At 35.2% G+C, this 20,937-nt stretch overlaps 1 protein-coding gene across 5 annotated transcripts in view; it reads right to left on the bottom strand.

Moving 5' to 3' along the window:
• LOC145688193 (F-BAR domain only protein 2) overlaps positions 1–20,937 on the bottom strand; it is a 274,258-nt gene that overhangs the window by 86,054 nt on the left and 167,267 nt on the right. For all 5 annotated transcript variants that reach the window (XM_081762063.1, XM_081762064.1, XM_081762065.1 and 2 more), the window contains 2 exons: positions 18,604–18,740; positions 15,533–15,666 (listed from right to left, as the gene is read on the bottom strand). In XM_081762063.1, coding sequence (XP_081618189.1) covers positions 15,533–15,666; positions 18,604–18,740 — 271 coding nt within the window. The remainder of the gene's footprint in view (positions 1–15,532; positions 15,667–18,603; positions 18,741–20,937) is intronic.

Here is a 20,937-nt window from a genome sequence, read left to right as displayed (position 1 = left end):
ATGAACACTAATGTTAGTAAAAGTATTTGGCGAACATAAACTGTGAAGTTTCATTTTTTTTTTTTTTCATTACATTAGTTTATGCAGGGAAGTAATTTCTTTTTCCTTTCTGTAAAATTAAGAAATTAATATAAAATTATTTACAATTATTGTTTTTCAAGGCCGACTGAAATAACATTGGAGAATAATAAAATTGCTTTTCAGGAGAAAGTACCTAATTCTGAATGATTGATTGATTGATTTTGAGTTTTACGTCCCGTTCAGCAGCGAGGCTATATGAGACGTGGACCTACTGATTAACGTGGAATCCGAACCACATGAGCTCCCGCATAATTCTGAATGAATTGAATATGCTGAACATGAATATCACATTGAGAAATGTTGATTGACTCTCGTTGCATAGATACTGACGTTTCGTCAGTTGTATAGATGCTACTGCATAATAAGTAGATTATAGTGAAATTACCCTAAGATCACGTACGTTTACATCACATTGCATCACCCTCACAAGCGAAGAGGTTAGTGCATCATATGCGCTAAGTTTTGACAGAGGGTATAGTGAAATTGCACAATAGGTTATGTATAAACACGTTCCATCACAATATCTTTCAGTTCGTCTGAAGCATACACGAGTGAGTGTTTGTTGACTCAGTAATTGTTGTCGAAGTTGTAGCAAGTGAGTATAAATTCAACAGTAGCAACTTCTCATAATTGCATTAATAGTCCTAACAACTTTTGTTATATTTGCAGCGAAGTGGCATTTTCTGTACGGAAAGACCATCAGTACAACTGTTAAGAAAGCTTATCACATTTGTATTTCGGTTGTAAGACAGACAACCAGGACAAAGACTGGGCTCCACACGTATGCTGCTGCACTTGTGATGTGCACTTTCACAGTTGTTTAATGGCAAACAAAAGGCAATGTTATTTGCTGTGCCCATGATTTGGAGGGAGTCTACTGTTGAGGAACAGGCACCCCTGGTTCTTCCTTAACTTGAATTTTATTCACAATTTGTCTCGATCCCGAGATACTTGAAATTGGAATCCAGCTGAATGATAGAAGCTGAGCAGCCATGGTCATTCGCATCGCGTTCATACATCCGTCCGTCTTCATACACTAACGTTTATGTACGCCACGCAGGAAACGTTATACTTTGGTTCTTTAACTGCAACCAAATGAAATTAATTCTCTGTTAATTAAGCCTTCGCCGCATGATTTGGGAATACTTTATAATGTAAATTAAGCAAATAAAAGTTAGGAAAGCAACTATTACAATACAAGCCTTTTGCCCAAATTTTCTTATTACCGACTTGCAACTTTGCTTCCGTCTTCATGCCTGGTGCTTCGTTTATTCAACTATCCTGAATAAACTTAAGGACAAAGCCAATGGCTTCGATTGCTTTATTCTTCCACGTCATTCCGTTTTTAGTTAGGCTATGACTATTTCTCTTGTATTGGGTTAACCAACTACACTAACTGAGTGCTTTTCTTCGTTTCTTAGGTGACATCAGCTCTCTGGTAGATATTTCTCAAACTTAGTCTAGAGAGACTCTCAAGCACCGAATTCCACCTTGGTGATATGTGTCGACCCCAGCTTATCCTGTAAGAATTGAAAACTCATCTCCTGCCACAAGCTTTCAGCTCAAAGCCCTAAGGTGCCATCTAACCGAGAAGATTACATCGACAGCTGACACGAAGGTTTGGAAGTTTCCATGGATTGGTGTCGCCATTCACACGTGGAATTATCTCATGCTCACCCGATGATACGTCACGACCCGCGTTAATATAAACTACTTCCATTTCCTCTCTTGGTGGATTCTACGTCTTATATTCTGATGACGCGTCAACCGTCTTTCGTGTGTCTGTGCCTTTACTGTTTCACGAACTGGACTTAGTTTCTGGACATCATGTGATGATACTTTACTAATTTTAAGTTGCAGTCATCATTGTTACCTTTTCCTAACTTAAAACACTAGCTTCTACAATCATTTGTAACTTTTTTCACAGTATCTCTGATTTGATTACATATTTGAGATTCCTAAAACTACAACCCATTTGTCTTTTGTACATTGCATTATTATCTCTGATAATATATTATCATCTCTAGCAGATGCTAGTGGTGGAGATTATTCTCTCTCAAGTTACTTTTTAGTATTATTAAACAATGAGAATATTTGTTTATTATTCAGCCTTTATTATTCATGATTTATGGCTTTCTGTGAGTGTTCGCATTTACTCATAAGCAATTACCCGTAATAATATGTGCAATTGACCTTAGGCCATTACACTTTGGAATCGAACTCGCGACACGATATACCGATACTCTGATCCGTTATACCCTCACATTGTCACTTTACACTTCGAATCATATGAGTGACTGTTATTTTTGTATGGTGCCACCAATTTCTGCAGGCATCACCAAGAAAAAGCAGTGGACAGTATAATCTAACATACCGTCTGCTCTACGACTTGTCTTGCATGGCACAGGTCTCCCTATGCCAGAGGCCCCGCAGTTTTCTATCAGTTCAGATGAGAAAGGCCATGCGTCCGCGAATTCTCCTTAACTATCAACGTCAGCATGTGTTGGCAGCAAAGATAAAGGCTCCTCGTGTTTTTATGAAATATCTAAGCCACATAAAATAACCACGCATGAATTGAATGGAATATCCTGTTTCCGATTTGGGTTTGTCCAAAAGCAAAGTGAAGACACTAGTCTCATGACTTTTGAAGTGAAAGTTTTTCGGAAAAAAAAAAAAAAAAAATGTCCGAGTTATTTCATTTCGCAAGCGTTATAAGCAATTTGAATCTTTCTTTAGAAAAGAAGAAAATATTGACTCTGCTGCGATACTGATGGCCTACTATAAGAATTCGGCACTGCAGAGCCCCATGAATGGTGCCTGTTTATAGACGCTTCAAACTGTTTCAAAGTGGTTACATTGAATAACGGGAACCCGCTTCCATCCATATCTATCAGACACATTGTCTAGATGAAGGAGCCTAACGACAATCTAAAGCAGATATTAAAGAGAATTAACTACAGCAAGTACGGCTGTCAAATTTGTGCTGATCTGAAGGTATTTTCTCTGTTGAGGTTTGCAGCAGGGATATACAAAAGTATGTTGTTTTCTTTGCCTATGGGACACCAGAACAAGCGATTTGCACTACATCACGAAAGACTACTCTCCACGAGCATCTTTAAGCCTGGAGAAACGAATGTACAGCACGTGCCATTACCAGAACCACACAAAATCATCATTCCTCCTTTACACATCAAGCTCGGCCTTGTCAAAACTTGATTAAAGCCGTGAACAAGAGTGAAGCAAATTAAAATACCTCTATGAAAAATTCCCTTGACTCAGTGAAGAAAAAATTAAAGAGGGTGTTTTTGTGGAGCCTCAGATTAAACAGCTCTTCAGAAATCCCAGGTTTGAAATAATTCTTCAAAACAAAGAGAAACAGGTTTGGGACGCGTAATGTCAAGTAGGAGAAAACTTCCTTGGGAATAACTAGAACGAAAACTGCAAGGATCTGTTTGAGAATATGTTCGATTTGCATCATAAATTCGGCTGTAAAATATCCCTAAAGATAAACTTTCCTGACTCCCACTTGGATTTCTCCCCTGATAACGGTGGGCAGGTAGCAATGTGCACGGCGAACGCTTTCATCAGGATACTGCCAAGATGGAGTAACGTTGACAGGGCAAGTGGTTTACGTCAATGCTAGTTGACTAGTGTTGGACGCACATCAGAAATGATCTCCACGTCGATTACAAGTGACAGTCCAAAAGGAATCGAAAGTTCGACTCAGATTAAGGTATGTTTAACATGTATTCTCATATATTTACACAGATTCCTATTTCCTCAAAATGAGTACACACTACAAAGAACCCGTAGCCAATTTTGCTCTTTTTTGTCATATTTGTATTTAGCACATTGAATTAATTAAGAAATGACTATTTTTATCTCAGAAGCTTTTGAAAATTTGTTGCCTAGTGTAATCTTCCGCAATTATTTCACCGTAATTATCTGTCACTACACACAAGCAGCGACATATACCATTCTGCACTTAATAAATCGTTATGGCGAAATTAGGTCCTGAGGTTTTGTTCTAGGAAAAATTTCGTCTCGTGAGATTTTGGCTTGGTGTGATTTTGTACCCAAACTGTACACAAGATTGTTGTAGTTTGGTCCTTCTTCCATAGCATATGGATTGGGTCACTTAGTCAGATTATACGTAAATAAAACCTTGTTTTTGCCTTGTGTGGACGGAAAGAAAGTGTTGAAACTACATTAGAGAAAAAATTGATTTCTTCATTCACATTATATACATGTATATAAAACAACGTGTGTTACTTATCTCGAAACGCCCTTCTAACTTTTAAACTAATAAATAAAAGTCGGTAAAATTTTGCAGGGTGCAAATTTCCGCAGAGTACATTATTTGCCATAATCTGTAGTACCACCAGATTGTCAGTATTGTCACCGAACATGAAGTTTTATTTTTTCCAATAGTACTACATCAGATTATTACATATTTCAAATCTACATGTTAAACGAACACTTGTAATACCAGACCAATTATTCAGTGTTACAATCCAAAAGCGTTAAACTATCACAAACATCCAAAATTTGGAGGCTTCTAGAAGAGTAATAACGTAAATGAAATGGACAGAGTAACGCACATCCGAAGAAGTACCCTAGAATTAAATGCTATGGCACTGACAGGGTGCATCTCGAAAAAATAAGAAGAAAGTTAGGGGAAACTGATTTTTTTTTTTTCAAAGGCTTTATTTTATTTTTATTTTTTAAAAAGGTACTTAGATAAGTATCGTATCAAACTACACAGAAAATGTGATATTTAACTAAAATGTGATATTTTTTCGAACTAAAACCTTTTGAAAAAAGTCAATTTTTCAATCCTTTGTAACTTTATTTATTAGAAATTCACCATATCATGATCATAGTATTCAACAATAAACTTTTGATGTGCACTGGCACGACTGTTTCACTTCTTCTATTACTGTTGGAAGAGGCTTCCAAAATTTGGATGGTGGTTGTTGTTTGTGATGCAGTAGCGTCCATAATTTGAAACACTAATTAAAACGTATGGTATTGTAAGTTTTCGTTAGACAGGTTTCGTTGTCAACACTTAATCTAGTATTACTGCAGAATATATCAGACAATATCTTTCAGTAGACATTTGTATCCTCCAAAATTACAGTCATTTCACTCTCTGTTTAAGAGTTAGAAGGGAGTTTCAAGATCCTTGAATCGCTTACTCAGCATATATGGCTCACATAATTATTAAAAAGATGCAAATGAGAGAAATTGACGTATATTTGTAGTACTTCTCTGAAATACACTTTGAAATCTCAAGAATCAGCAGCTATTTATGTCACCGCAGCATCGTCATCATAAAAAAGAAAAAGAAAACCTGCAATTTTTAATAGTCTGCAATTTCAACTGTTATCTTTCAATTAAAGTATGTCATATTTAATCAAGAAGAGATTTTTCACTCATTACAAGGTATACTACAGTCCTTGACACACACTAAGAATATTTTTATCTTATTTTCATGCTAGCTATTGTGCTAAGTCCCTATACTACATTCCCGTACTTAAAGACGTACTAATGTTTTTCTTTTTAACGCGACATTAGAAATATTCTGATTTACATTTTTGCCAGTAATATAACTTTTTTCTCCCTCTTTAAAAAAAATAAATAAAATAAAATAAAATAAAGTAGCGGTGCTACGTGTACACAATGTGAAGGAGTTTGGTTTGTGTGTCGTGCTATTTTCTCAATTATTATTGAAACCGAAAGTGATAATATATATGTACTACTTCCGCTTTTAGTAGAGACATTGACATTACAGTGGAGATGAAATGTACTTGAAGCACTTAATCTATTTCAGAAAACCGCTTCTTGCTATCTGCTATCGTTTCTACTCAACGTTTAAAACCAGAAGTGATTGATTTCTGCCACTTCCGGCTTTAGTAAAGATATTATAATAGAGACGGAATATATTCTTGAGACGCTTAATTGACAACAAAAGACAAGTTCTCACTAACTATTATCGTTTTTGCTCTACAGCGATCAACGTAAAATCTACAAATATACCACTTCTAGTTTCAATATCGGCCCCATAAACGAACTTAGTTCCTAACATCCCTCTACATTCTGACCAAAGGGCCTACCCGGTGTCACGTGATCAGGGCCAAAGACACGTTGCGTGCTTAATCGAGTTTGGAAATTCCAAATTCATATGTGAGATATTTCAAGCAGGTAACCTCCGCGTGAGGTGCCTGGTTAATTCGCACTAGATGCATATACTTTATCATTATTATTCATTTTATTCAAGTAACTTCACTTTTGACAATGTTCTATCTATATTTACCTTACGTGCTTGTTTTTAAGCTCTTCATTTTGTCTTTGTAATAAGCTTTCAATTAGCCATCTCCTTATTATAGCTTTTGAGATATGTGGACGACTTCATTTTTTCCATTGATTTTCTATTGACATTAATGTTAACGTTTCATCTTTTTTGACCGTTCCATCCATTTTTGGACAATTTGCTATTGGAATATAGAATCTACATAGCCTCGTCTACATTTGAGCTGAATTTCAGCCATCTCCCCCTAAGTCTGTTCACATCATTGCAACCGGATTGGCCCTTTAGTGTTGATGCATCAAGTAGTTCTTGATTTTTTTGCCTCCCGGATAGTTGGACAGGGTAAATACATATATAAAGGAATACTCTTAGTAAACCAAACTCCTCAAAAGCGATAGAGTCACTAACTTTCTTCACTCGAGGAATGATTGGCATACAATCACGGAAAGACTGGGGTCAGCATACACTGTCATTTAAAATTCTGTTTTTACGAAACTAGATTTAAAATATATATATTAAGAGTCGAATTAATTTTCTGTCTTCCTGAATCCATTCTCTCAGTTCATTAGTGATGTTTTCAGAAAACTGACAGGAATACTGAATATGAATAATAACTCTTAGTTTAAATCGCCTTCACCTTTTGACAAGCTTTGGTCTAAAGGAGTATTAACATATTAGCTACATAATTAGTGTGCTCCTCAGTACCTACTAAGAAACTAAAAGAACTATTTACTCTACACACTTTACTTCAGCTTTATTTTAGCACAATATTTATTACGGTGACGCACACACTTTTCTGTCTATATGGTGCAGAAACAAATTTAGAATTTCTTCCTATAAAATTAAAACAATAACTTTATAATAAAATCAAGTCAAAATTTACTACAGTGTTTTGTGAAGTACAAAACATGAGACAATTACTCACTATTCTTCAATCAAGTGCATATTTAGTAATGTTTCAACAGCCACGTGTGACTCAGTAAAACGGACTATTTAATAACATTTCGCAAATAACTAATTGAGAGTACAAATCTGAAAACGGAAACTGACTTTCAGAATTCATACAAGATTATTTATTAAAAAGGGAAGGTAGATCCATACTGCTAGAATGTTAGAAGTATTATTTAACTTCCTGTCACCGCATTTCTGACTAATGTTGCCATGTTCACGAATTTTTTATTCGATTGCACGCACTGATAACTTACTCTTTTCTATTCGATTCTAAAATGAAATGCATCATGCTACAAACAAGAACATAGCTTTTCTTCCTTCTGGCTTCTGACTTGACCACACCAGAGGTGCAGCAACAACGGCCGTGGATCATGCAATATATCAATTGTCGAATGAAGAAAAAAACAAATATAGTATCTGTTCAAACGTACTTAGTTTCCTTTCATTGGTCATCCATTTCATGAAGCAAACAAGCTTGATGAAGAAATGTAAGCAAAGATTTATAGCGGCTCAACTACAAGCAACGGCACTCTGGGCAACAGGTATTCAATTTTAGAAAGGAGTTTTGTTAGACTCAAACTGATACTACGGTACTTATATTCTGCCCATCTTCAGTGGATTAAAACACAGTAACTAGTGTATAATTAAAATTTACGTAAGTTAGTTAAAATTTTGGGAGAGCAAGCAACTCTCTTCCAAATTAACTCAATGTGGATTATCTATTCTGAAAACACCACGAAGTCACTAGTTTATAGAATTTTGTTATTAATGAAGTTGTTTCTTTATTGGTTTTAATCTTCGGTGCATTACGAATTTAACAAAAGAATACTTATTCTTTAAAGATAATATATGAATTGTCTTGTTTGTCCGATTTTTATTTGTTATTTTATTTTACTTTTTCTTTCTTACTTTCTTTTTCTCTAAAGAAGGGTTCTGAGAGTGAGATGTAAATTTCCTAAATGAAACACAGAAGCAAGCTCAATCAATGCAACTTTAGTGTAACTGAAGCAAGGGCACAAGAGGAGAGGATCGGGGATTAAGACAATAGAATGTTTTCGAGCTAATGTAGCGTTTAGTGTTGCATTAACTTCAGAATAGCACATTCACAGCTAAAACATTTATTCTGTTATTAGAAAAACGAGCAACACCAAACAAAAAATCATTTACCTTTCCTCTGTCTTGAGTTAATATTAAATGCTTTGGTCTTGCACCTGGCTAACAAAGAAAATAAGAATACATTCACTTTAATAATAAGTAAACGCCATTTCAACAGAACCTACCATGTGGATTACAGACTTCAACGTATTCTCATAAATTATCATACAAGATTCACTTGTTTCATGGAAAATACAAATAAAATTATAATGATACATAAAACTTCAAGAAAATTCAACCTTTCGTTTGCTTCTAGGAATGAGAAAAAAGTGAATAAATAATAATAATAATAAAAAATAAACAAAAGGGAAATCGAAAACAAAATTGCAACGAAGGATCCTTCTATGACGTGGAGAATGCCAAGTGTTATTTCTGGTCTCTTATCAGCTAAAACACTTGGCTTTAAACAGGCGATGAACTATTCTCAAAATTCGTTTTCGAATCTTCTGTTTCTGGGGAACACTGCGCCTAACCGAATGGCATTTATTATTTCATCATATAGTAGAAAATTATGAAGTTGTGGTTCTGAAACATTTTGTAGTATACCTCGAACTTGATAATAACCATTTCAATATAAACTCTGACCTTTTCTGCACGACTACCGTTACCACAACATAATTATAATTTGATCTACACAAGTCATGATGTCATCCCTGCAAACGACAAAAATTCAATAATTTCTATATACTTACTGGTCTTCAACATTCATTGTGATTTTCTTCAAGAACACTGAATTACAAGGCCATTGAGTATAGAAGCGGAGAATCGTTTGTTCGGCAAATGCAGAAGTAATGCAACAATATTACTTTATAACATTACAGAAACTTAATAATAATAATAAAAACTAGGTTTTGATACAACTCTCGCACGAGATCTCAAAAACAACAGCAAATAGCAATGTTTAATTTTTTGTTACAGTATACCGACTGATATGAGTATATACAGGGTAGACAACATTTATCTTGATATGTCCTTGTAATTTTTAAATCAATAGATAAAAACGCTGAAATTTCGTACCATGCAAACATCGATAGAGGGACGTGGTTTGAATACACTGCAATACAACCAGATTAACTGTGTAGCCGACATAACATAAACCTTTATTTTTTTTTAGATGGCACTACAAGCAAATCTACATATTAAGTGAAAACTTACAAAACCACACTTGTGCAGTATTGCAAACTAAGGACGCGAAGTATCACAAACATAGAAAAACAATCAAAACGTTGAAGGCTTCTACAACAGTAATAACACAAGTGAGATAGGCATAGGCAGGGCAATGCATATCCAGAGTACCTTAAGAGTCTTCATCCCGGCGAAATTAAAATACGGCTAATTTTACAGTAATTGTGTGATATCTTCAAATAGATAAAAGATAATTGAAATATGGAACAAGAGCGCCCTAGACAATATTATTTTGCGTGAGGTACCGTTATCACAAGTCACCTAGTGGCTTTCCGTTTTCAGCTCTTTAGAAACGCGAAAATAAATACCGATTTTCAAAATGGCTCGAAATCGAAAGCAGATAAGTGAATCGTGATAACGGTTTCTCATGTAAAATAATATTGTCTAGGGCGCTCTTGTTCCATATTTCGATTATCTTTTATCTATTTGAAGATATCACATAATTTCTGTAAAATTAGCGGTATTTTAATTTCGCCGGGATGAACACTCTTAATGCTGAATACTGCGGTCATCACATGACGTATTTCGAACAAGTAGAAACCAAGTTACAAGGAATTGACAATTTTACTTTCTTCAAAGGATTTTATTTCAAAAAAGTGCTTAGATAAGTATCACATCCAATTACGTAGATGTTTTGAGACATAAAAATCATAATGCCAATTACGCAATTTGATATTTCAAAATTTTCAAGAGACCAAAAAAAAATGGTAAAAATTACTATATTGCTTAAAATGGAGTATTTGTGGGAACTTTTTATAAAACCAATGTTGTCTTCTTTTGCTTCTATAGCATCCCAACAACAGTTTCTGACAAGTGTAATTATAAGTTCTCGACATAATATAATTTCGAGCAGTGCTGCAAAGTTTACCGTTGTTTGTCATATCTCCAGAACGGTTTGAGATATCAAACAGCTATAAACAACATTATGATCTTAACATATATTGGAACATATCTCGGTTATTGGATGAGGTACTTATCTAAGCACCTTTTCGAAATGAAGACCTGAAAAAAGTCGAACTTTTAATCCCTTGTAACTTTATTTCTATTCACTCGATGTAATATTAGACACCAAAGTAATTTAGATGTGCTTTGGCCCGTCCCTCTCACTTGCGTTGTTACTGCTATAGAGGCCACCAAAATTTGGATGTTTGTGGTACTGTAGCGTTCTTAGTTTGCATCACTAAATCACAAATGTGATATTGTAAGTTTTCGTTATACATGTAGATTTGAAATATGTATCAACTTGACGTATGCTATTTGAAAAATATAACTTTATGTTCGGTTGGCAACACTGTTAACCCGATAGTATCGCAGAGTATGTCAAATAATATCCCCTTGCCGATATTTAAATGATACAAAATTTCAATGTTTTTTCTTTATTAGTTTAAAAGTTACAAGGATATATAAAGATAAAAGGTACGGGCCACCGCACTAAAGTTTCTTGTTCCAGTTCCTTAAACCAAGTCATGTTGTGCTGCAGTTATTAATTAAACATTTTCTTCTGAAATTCGAACAAAATTATAAGCTGTTTTCGGAAAACTTCACCAAAAGAAAAGTCATTCTTGAGAGTAAACTAACCTTGGAGATATTTTCATAAGAAATTGACGTTGTTATGCATTTTTTATTTTTATTCTTAAGTAGAGTACCCTTATTTTTAGGGGTAGGACGAAAATTCGAAATCCTTTCCCCTCGAGAATCACATAAACTTTAAGTTAAAAAGTGGTTGAGATACGTTGAACGGTATGGCCTCTAGGTGAATGTAGATCAGGACGAACGGACGAAAAGAGGTCGAAAAATGACTTTTTGGTGTCTATAGGCCATGAAACGTGTAAATTTGTTGAAATCTACAATTCAAATTTTTTCACAATCATCATACTTTCTTCTCTCCTTTCATCCCCCGAAAGTAATAAATAGACCATCCTTTAAAAAAAAAAAAAAAAAAAAAAAAAAAAAAAAAAAAAAAGAGAGAGAGAGCGGGAATTCGTTTCTTTCTAACACGACTGTAGTTCCTTCACTTATGAAAAACTTGGGAAAACGACTAGAACTAGGAAAGAAAAACAAATTATCTACTAGAAATCAGAATGAACTCAAAACAAACAAATTAATTCTGATATAATATTCGTACTATTTTCTGGTAAGTAATTTATATAACAAGTGAAGCAGAAAATATTATAGTGAAGTTTTATGCAGAACTTCTGCAAAGTGGTAGCTCCCAAGCAGTGCTATGGTTATACTGCTGCATGAGAAAAGGACATAGAAAGAAAACCTACGCAAATACAGACTCATGAATTACTGCTGAATGTAACATTCAGTGAGAAACAATTGTGTGTAGCATTCATCAATTATAAAGAAACGTTTGATTCGATGCAAACTCGGAGTTATTAATGGTCGTAAGTGGTTTCGAGGAAGCTCCTATCAGTTATAAATAACACTATAAGCAAGCCAGTACCAATATCCCACTGTTTGTTTGTACAAAGACTAAAAATAAAGAAGGGGATACGAGAAAGTGATACTACTTCTCTCATTCTTTTTACAAACCTAACTGAATGCGTGTTTCGACCTCTCAGTTGAGAGAACAAAGGGTTACATGTAAACAGGGAACAGTTGATTCATCTTTGTTTCGCTGATGATATCATTCTCTTAAGGAAGGAAAGTGCACTAAATATGAATATGGAAAAGCGAAAATGACGTTCAGCAAGTTTTCAAGGAAGTTGAAAATACGGGATTACGAGAAAGTGAGATAGCAGATATCAATGGACGGCAGCATTGAATAAGGAATTAACAGACGTATTAAGCAAGATTGAATGCATTTTGAAGGAACAGATTCATATTAATAGGTAAATGTCAAAGAGGCTAAGGTGTAACATTTTTAACGAATGTATTCTGCCTGTTTGGACATATGGGTCGGAAACGTAGTCACCAAAAAAATTAAACATTTCCCGTTTGCAGACTACACAACGAAGTACAGGTAGAAGTGTGCTGCGTGGTACACACAAAAGATAACAAAAAATCACAATGGTCATAAAAATAACAGGAGTGGTGGATATTATCGTGAAAATAAACTCACTGAAATGGCAATGTATAACATGTATTCCAAGAGAAAACGATTAGTATAGAAAAACGATTTCTGACTAGATAGAGAAAATTGATGTATTCTATTTTGAATCTTACGGGTCTACTTCTTAGACAGAAATAAATGATTAGAAACGAGTGGTGATAGTGAAAATAAATGGCGAAAGAACATAATACTACACTCTAAGCAGGATTCGAACACACGATAAGCAGGACTTACAGTTAGGACTGCCAGCCTAACGTCGTAGACCGCTTGACCATGCGAGACGATACTAAAAGATAAGGAGAGACCTATAAACGTTCTTATATAAGATAGTGAGAAGAAATCAACGAAATGGAGTAATATGGAAAAGACTTGCCCAAATTGATGATTTGGGGTAAGTTGGATACAGATTCATCCACTGGAACATATGATGTGATTTTTCTTTTTTAAATTAGAACATTTCTTTCCAACATCGCGCTTAGACCTATAGCTTAATGTAGCTTCCGAAGGAACCACATGATTTCTAGCAAAATCGAACTTGGATCTCTTGTGTTGAAGACACAAATGCTAACTACTTAACTTAGAGTGAGCTCTTGAATTGGAAGTATTGTATACTATTTCGTAGATTTGATGTGTACTTGAGATTCAAGACGTCGATTCTCAAGTCTGACGTCCACCTCTAGAAGGTTGACTATCGTTGGTAAAGGACCAGGTAAATTTTTGGCAGGTATTTATTGTGTAGAGATACGAATAGTTTCAATTACGGTTGTCTGTGTGGTCTGTATTAGGAATATACCGTTTATGAATCAAAGCCAGAAGAGAGGTTGAAGTAGTGATGAATAGATCGTCTATTGTTCGAGGCATCTCATAAATATTTTGGCGTATGAAGGGGCCATATGGAACTCTCAGCCCTTGGTTTGAAGATAGTTGTTATTTTCATATGTAAAGTTATTCATTGCTGAGGCAGAGCTAATTGGATTAGGATTTTTACGCTCGGCTTTTGAAGTTCGGGGCGTGTGTTTAGCAAATCTTCAAGATCACTGAGGCTATGCGTAAGTTGAATACTGCTGTATAATGAAATTACACGTACGAAGCCAAGGACGATAGTAGGGGGTAGATTTTCGGTGACAAAACGAATAATGGATACGAAATAACTTTTGAATATTAGTAGTCTTTGAGTGTCTTGGAGATATGATGGAAGAGCCTAGACGTAGACTTGGAGGTGGCAGTCAAGGAAAATTGATTTGTGTGGCTATCACTACTTGCTGTGGCTGTGTTCGGTGAGGCTACCATTACTGGGAACAATGGGTCTTCTTGTGTTGTTGGATTTGTGGATTGTGGACTTTGAAGTCACCACTCTATACCTACGCCATTTATAAACTTCTATCTGTCCCATTACACAATCCCTTAACAACTATATCAAAAATTTTCTCCGTAGTATTCTCTACAGGGCAACCCCTTCCCACTAGTAACAGCACACAGTAAATCGTGCAAGAAAATCACACACACACAAGTTACTATAGAACCCCGTACTCTCAACTTCTATACCCAATATCTTCCCAGCCCACATTCCTACAATAACTACTGAATCTTGCCTATCTAAGAGTCACCACTTTACTTGACATCAAAGACCCCCTATCGACCTGCCATGAAACCGCTTACACAAAGCTCTTCTCACCCCCTCCGCAACCTCCACACTTTCATTACGAGAACGGGCCTTTTGAAAGAAAAAAAAAATGAAATGAAATCTTCCAGTTCACGTCCCATGATTATGCCGGCTAGGCTAAAGGAGACGGTGATGATGACAAATGAATGAAAGCGTGGAATGAAGAAACTGGGAGGAAACGGGAGAACTCCGAGAAAACCCACGGACACGGTGTTTGTCCACCACAAAGTATATTTGGCGCAAGCTGGGATCGAACCAGGGACCACAACTACCAGAGGAGAACGCTCTACTACTGAGCCACCGCAGCACTCTCTGACTCAGATCTGGCCACCACATGTTGAGAACTGAATCACACCATACAAGATGGCCAATTAAGACATATTCCCGTACCTGTTTTGTTCAGAATTTGTATTTCCGACAACAACATATTAATCTTGAAACCAAAGTGTCTATTATATACTTTTTTTCTTTTTCTTTTTTTTACCATAACGTATCGTTCTCCTTTGACTTTTCATATCTAAGGGACTGATTAATCTTAGATTTTATAATAACCACTGGTTGTTTTTACTTTTTTCTATTCTATCAGATCTTTCTTCTCCATTTATTCGCAAGGATAATTTATTTTTTTAATCTACGGGGCAAAACAGGGGACTTTGATCTAAAGAGTTCATTTAATTCTATATTCTATTGTTCTATTGTTTTATTCACAAAACAATAATGGTGACAGAAATGGCGTCATTTCAGGCTTTGATTCATTGACTGTTAATAGTTCAATTGGAACATTTCGGGTTCCGCTTGGGAAGAGGAAGGGGGAGGACAAGACTCTCCGCCGACTTAAGTATACATTTTTTATTAATATATTACAATATTATTGGTTAACTCAGTTCTCCCTCCCTCTTCCATGTCCTAAATGACGCACTTGCTTGTAATATTTTACATTTATATTTACGAAAGTTATACATAGAGCAAGACGTAATATTGCATAAAAATTTATTAGGTTTGAACATATGATCGTATTTCTTCATAATACAAACAAAACAAATAATAATATTAATAATCGAAAAAGCAGATTGGCATGAAACGTTATGAAATAATTTGTACACAAACCTAAAATAATATCAATACTTACTGAAACTAAACTAACTGGAGAAATGGACAGATTTTCAACAGTCGCTCTAAGCTCATCTACACTGGCACTTATTGGAGCAGAGCCATTACTTAATGGCTTTATTTCAACATGAATTTTCCTCTCCCGCTCATCATCTGAAATTGATTGGCGAAACAAGAGCCATTACATTAAGAATAAACATAAACGTTTCACATATTTTGAGAAATAGCTATTGAATATGAAAGAGGATATACGAAATTCCTTTGAAAATGGCCTAAAAATAGATCTCAGTATCGTAATGAGAGTTTGCAGTGCTTCATAAAACTCGCAATATTATACTGAATTTTACTAAAGTATCTTTAAGGCACTTTTCAGAATTTCGTATATTCTCTTTCTACATGCAATATGTACGAAACTTCTGAAAGAAAATCTGTCCTTACACTAGAATAATTAATAATATTCATACAGCAGGAGCTCATGTGGTTCGGATTCCACGTTAATCAGTAGGTCCCGTCTCATATAGCCTTGCTGCTGAAAGGAACGTTAAACTCAAAATCAACTCAACTCAACTCAATATTCATACACTATTCTGTACCATCATATTAAAAAAAATAACTGTTTACTTCCTTTTAAACAAGTAATAGTATCACGTACACACCACAATATTGAAACCGGAAGTGGTAAATTTTACCTCTTCTGGTTTCAATAAAGAGGTTATAATGTGCATGAAAGATACTATTGGGAAGCTTAATTGATTGCTGAAAGCTGCTTCGTCTATTATTACCATTATTCTTATAACGATCACCGTTAAAACCGGAAATGGTTGATTTTCTGCCACTTTCGGTTTTAGTATAGTGATCAGAATTGAGATGGACCATATTTTTGGGACGCTTAATTGATTACAGAAAACCGCTTCTCGCTATCTGTTACCGTTTTTACTCTGTAACAATAACGTCGAATCCCGAAGTTGTTGATTTCTGCCACTTCCGGTTTTAGTAGAGAGGTCAAAATTGAGATGGAACATATTTATGGAATGCTTAATTGATTACAGAAAACACATTCTTGCTACCTATTACGGTTGTTATTCTATGGTGACCATAATCAAAACCAGAAATTGTTGATCTTCTACCACCTCCGGTTTTAATAGAGATATTAAGTACAGATATAATATATTCTTGAAATACTTAAATTGATTGTAGAAAACTGCTTCTCGCTACCTTATACTGTTTTTACTCTATAACGATCAACGTAAAAAAGCGGAAACGGTTGACTTCTAGCACTTACGGTTATAGTATGGAGTTAAGGATGAAAATGGAATATATTCTCGGGACGTTTACTCGATTGCAGAAAACGCTTCCCGCCATCTGGTACCGTTTTTACTATGTAGCAATCAACGTAGAAAACGGAAGCGGTTAATTTTTGTCACTTTTCATTTTAATAGAGAGTAAAGGGCGAGGACAAAGTATTCTTCGAATGTTTAATTGTTTGCAGAAAACAGCTTCTCGCTATCATTATTTCTGTTCTATACTGATTAACATAAAAACCAGAAAAGGTTTATTGCTACTACTTCTGGTTTTGGTATCACTTCCATCAACGAATTCGAATTAACTTCTGACTCTCTATATTCTGACCAAATTTAGTGGTGATTCATGAGTAGGCATCGAATGTTTATGCAAATACATATTTCAATTGCTTATAGTCTTCTCTGTTAAACTTGGTAGGGGTTTCTAACAACAGTAATATAACTTGAATTTAAAGTTTTGTAATACATAGAAATGCATATTTCAAAGGTTAGAACATATATCAGTGCTTAAGAGCATATCTGGCATATTCTATAAGCTTTTTTTTTTTTTTTTTTTTTTTTTTTTTTTTTTTTTTTTTTTTTTTTTGCACGCGAGGATGGAAAATGTCTCACTTAATGAGGACCAATAATGTTAGCAACCGATCAGAAGAGCAAAGACGCATACAATTGCCACGACATTAAGATAAATCTGATAATGATCAAGACATTGTAATATCGTGTCGACATCAATTCAGAAACAACAGACGCGGGAAATGCTGCTCAGTGAATGCTTAGCTCTAGTTGATGAAGTTTGGGACAAGCTTCAATCAGTTTCTGGTAAATTTGGTGCTCTGTGAAAAAGAAATTGATGGATGGTATTGGCAGAAACTGCGACTATAAAACAATTGAAGCCATGGGAAAATACAATCAAAGGTTAAATTTCAACTTGTCAGAAAATACAGATAGTAAACTTGCTTCTCTCTATAAATATTGTCCAATAACATCTACTGATGTTAATATCATTTTCTGGGTACAAATATCACAAACTGACACCAAAAAATGAAGAAAAGCATCTTGTGATATATTGTAAGGCTAATTACAGGAAGGAGTAAATCCTTAAAAGTTCTTGAAAGCTAAAGTACACTTTCGATGTTATATTTCACCTACAAAACTTTGGAACAACTTTGATGAATGTTTGAAAATGTTCTCCTTTATTGCATTGTTAGTGCATATTAAGTGCATATTTTAACACATTTAAGAACATAGTTGCATGCATATTTCATGAATTTTACGAGCATAAAAATCCGATGTCTATTCATCATTTGGTTTTTGACATTGTTTGCTTCCTGTACGGACAGAGAAAATATATAAAATAGTTTTGGTAATCCAAACTTCCTGAAAAAGTTACTCTATCAAAATTGTTAAAAAAAAAATGTAATTTAGAACTATCCATTCAAGATTTGACACACAAAAAATACCTAGGTACTAAAATTAGTTTCAATTTTGCAACTTTACATAAAGTATAAATATAGGGTTGAATCAAATTAGACTGTACAAGCACAAGGTGATTAATTTATTAAAAAGAAAAAAATAATAATAATAATAATAATGTTGAGAAGAAAAAAAATGCAACCAATGCAGCATATCTAGGTTTCGAAAATTTGCTACATAAAGCTTTAGCTGCAAAAAGACAACTGCATCAGAATGAAGGAAGTCATTTATTTCTTTCCTTTTCTTAATTTTGAAAATTAATCTCAGCATAGGTAACACGTACAACTATCACATTTAAAAATATGTATTTATACAGTACCTGAATCCGTTTCTGAACTAGAATAAAAACTGCCTTTATCGTTTTCCCATGGATCTACTCGTGGTCTAATACTGTAGCCTTCCTCGTCGACCTCTGGAGTTGGCGTTTCAGATTTTCTACTGTCTTCCTTTTCTTCACTACAAATAAATTTAACGATTAATAACCCTCAATCATACATAAACAATGGCTAGGCATATTTAAACCCCCAAGCAAAAGTCCTAAGTTGATTTTATTTTCTAAACTTAAGATTTTTAGTTTCAGGGAATTCTGATAGTGCTCCTCCTCTTTTCACTCTATGTATTAGCAGAAAAAGAAATCCTATCTCATGCACATCAATCGACCTGCAACTTACATATTAAAATAACTAAACGTTTTATTCCGTCTTTTCTTATTCGTATATAAGAACAAATGCTCTTAACTGTTTTGTTTTTGGAAATATTTTTGTTCGTATTAATCAGGATGGTACGTGACTTCGTGACTACATTTAGAGCCGCCTCTGTGTAAATAGGGTTGTCCATTTATCTTTATATGCCCTTGTAACTTTTAAAGTAATGGATGAGAAACGCTGGAATTCTGTACCATGCAAATATCAGCAGGGGAACATTGTTCGGCAAGGTTAACAGTGATGCCAACCCAACCTAAAGTTATATAATTTTGTATACTGTAGCGTTCTTAGTTAGAAACAGTGTATGGTAAGTGTGGCATTCTGGTTTTTGTTTTGCACGTAAATTTGAAACATGTAATAAACTGGCGTAGTGCCATTAAAAAGAACTACTTTAGGTTGAGTTAGCAGTATTGTTAACTTCGTAGTATCACAGAGTATGCCAAACAATGTCCACCTGCCGATATTTGAATGGTACAAAATTTCTGCGCCTTTTTTCCATTAGTTTAAAAATTACTCGGGTGTTAAATGGTTCATTCTCTACATATATAGAGAAAAAGAGAGTATTCAGAAACAACGCCAATAAACTTTGGAGAATGATTCCTCAGACGAAAACATGAAAAGGAAAAAACAATAGACCAACATAGGTGCATAAATAGTTATGGCTCATTGAAAATTTGTCGGAGCGGCACAACACAACGCACCTAGAAAAATATGTCAGATTAGGAACGAGAATAAAAGAGCTGATGACTCTTTTACACTGTGAATTCCAGGGAGTGTGGAACAGGAGCGAGGCAAGGGTTAACCACAAAGAAAAAATATAATTCATGAGATGTTCCACAAAAGTATAATAATAACTCAGAAACTGTAACGTGATGCACATTTTCGACTCAAAAAATGATGTGCTGGATAAACTGTGGGTGACAGATGAAGCGTACTTCCACCTCATGAGAGACGTAAACAGGCAAAATGTCCATTTCTGGGGACTGCAAAATCCACACGTGATCGGGAACACTAGCCTTCACCCGGCTGTTAGTGTGGTGTGCACTGTCAACCACCGGGTTGATTGGTCCCTTCTTCTTCGATGGACATGTCAGTGCGGAAAATTACAGGAAATGTTGGCGACCTTTTTTCTTCCTGGATTGCGACAGTAAAGGTTCCCATTACGTCGACAGTCGTTCTAACGGAACAGGGCTAGATCTCATACGACTGCAGATGTACACAGTTATCTTCATTATCAAGTTCCAAGACCGAGTGGTATCAAATCGGTTTCCGGCGCTCTTTGGTTGCGGATTTTCCTGGCCATCCACCAGCCCCGACTTGAACAGCTTAGATTTTTTCCTATGGAGATTCCTGAAGGAGAAAATGTTCGCTAGGGCTCCTCGTACACTGCAAGACTTGCGGACTGCAATCACTGCTGCACACTTGTCGACAGAGATATCTGTAGACGAGTTTTCCAGAACTTCCCAATTCGCATGCGGGAGGTTCGCAACAGGCGTGGGGGACACATTGAACATGTCATACATTTTCTTTATCAGTAATGAAACTCAGAACAGTACTCTTTACAGTGATCCTTTGGTTATTTGTATACGTTAATTCGTTTGATCACAGTAGTAATAAAATGAAAAAAAAAAAAAAAAAACGACTAATTGACTGAAACATCCTGTAGTATTCGCAAGAAGGCACAAGGGTTTGTGGCGGATGTAAACAAATACATAACAGACGGGAACAGTGACCAAAGTCGATTATGAAATGTCTTGTCAATATTATTTCACAGAAGCGAGAAAACTACACCTGGTGTGTTGCAATCTGTCATAGCTCTACACACAGCTATACAACTTATGTGATTTTATCAGTGAATGGCAATACTTAACAAGCTCTATATCTGTTTTCAAGAGCCATAAGGCACTTTTGTTCCAAATGTTTCAAAGAAACTCGAATCAACATGTCCA

This window comes from Thermobia domestica, chromosome 6, assembly GCF_964235325.1.
Source record: "Thermobia domestica chromosome 6, izTheDome1.hap1.1, whole genome shotgun sequence".
NCBI classification, from domain to species: domain Eukaryota; kingdom Metazoa; phylum Arthropoda; class Insecta; order Zygentoma; family Lepismatidae; genus Thermobia; species Thermobia domestica.
The sequence above is the reverse complement of the archived record's forward strand: the minus strand, read 5'-3'. Positions and strand labels throughout refer to the sequence as shown.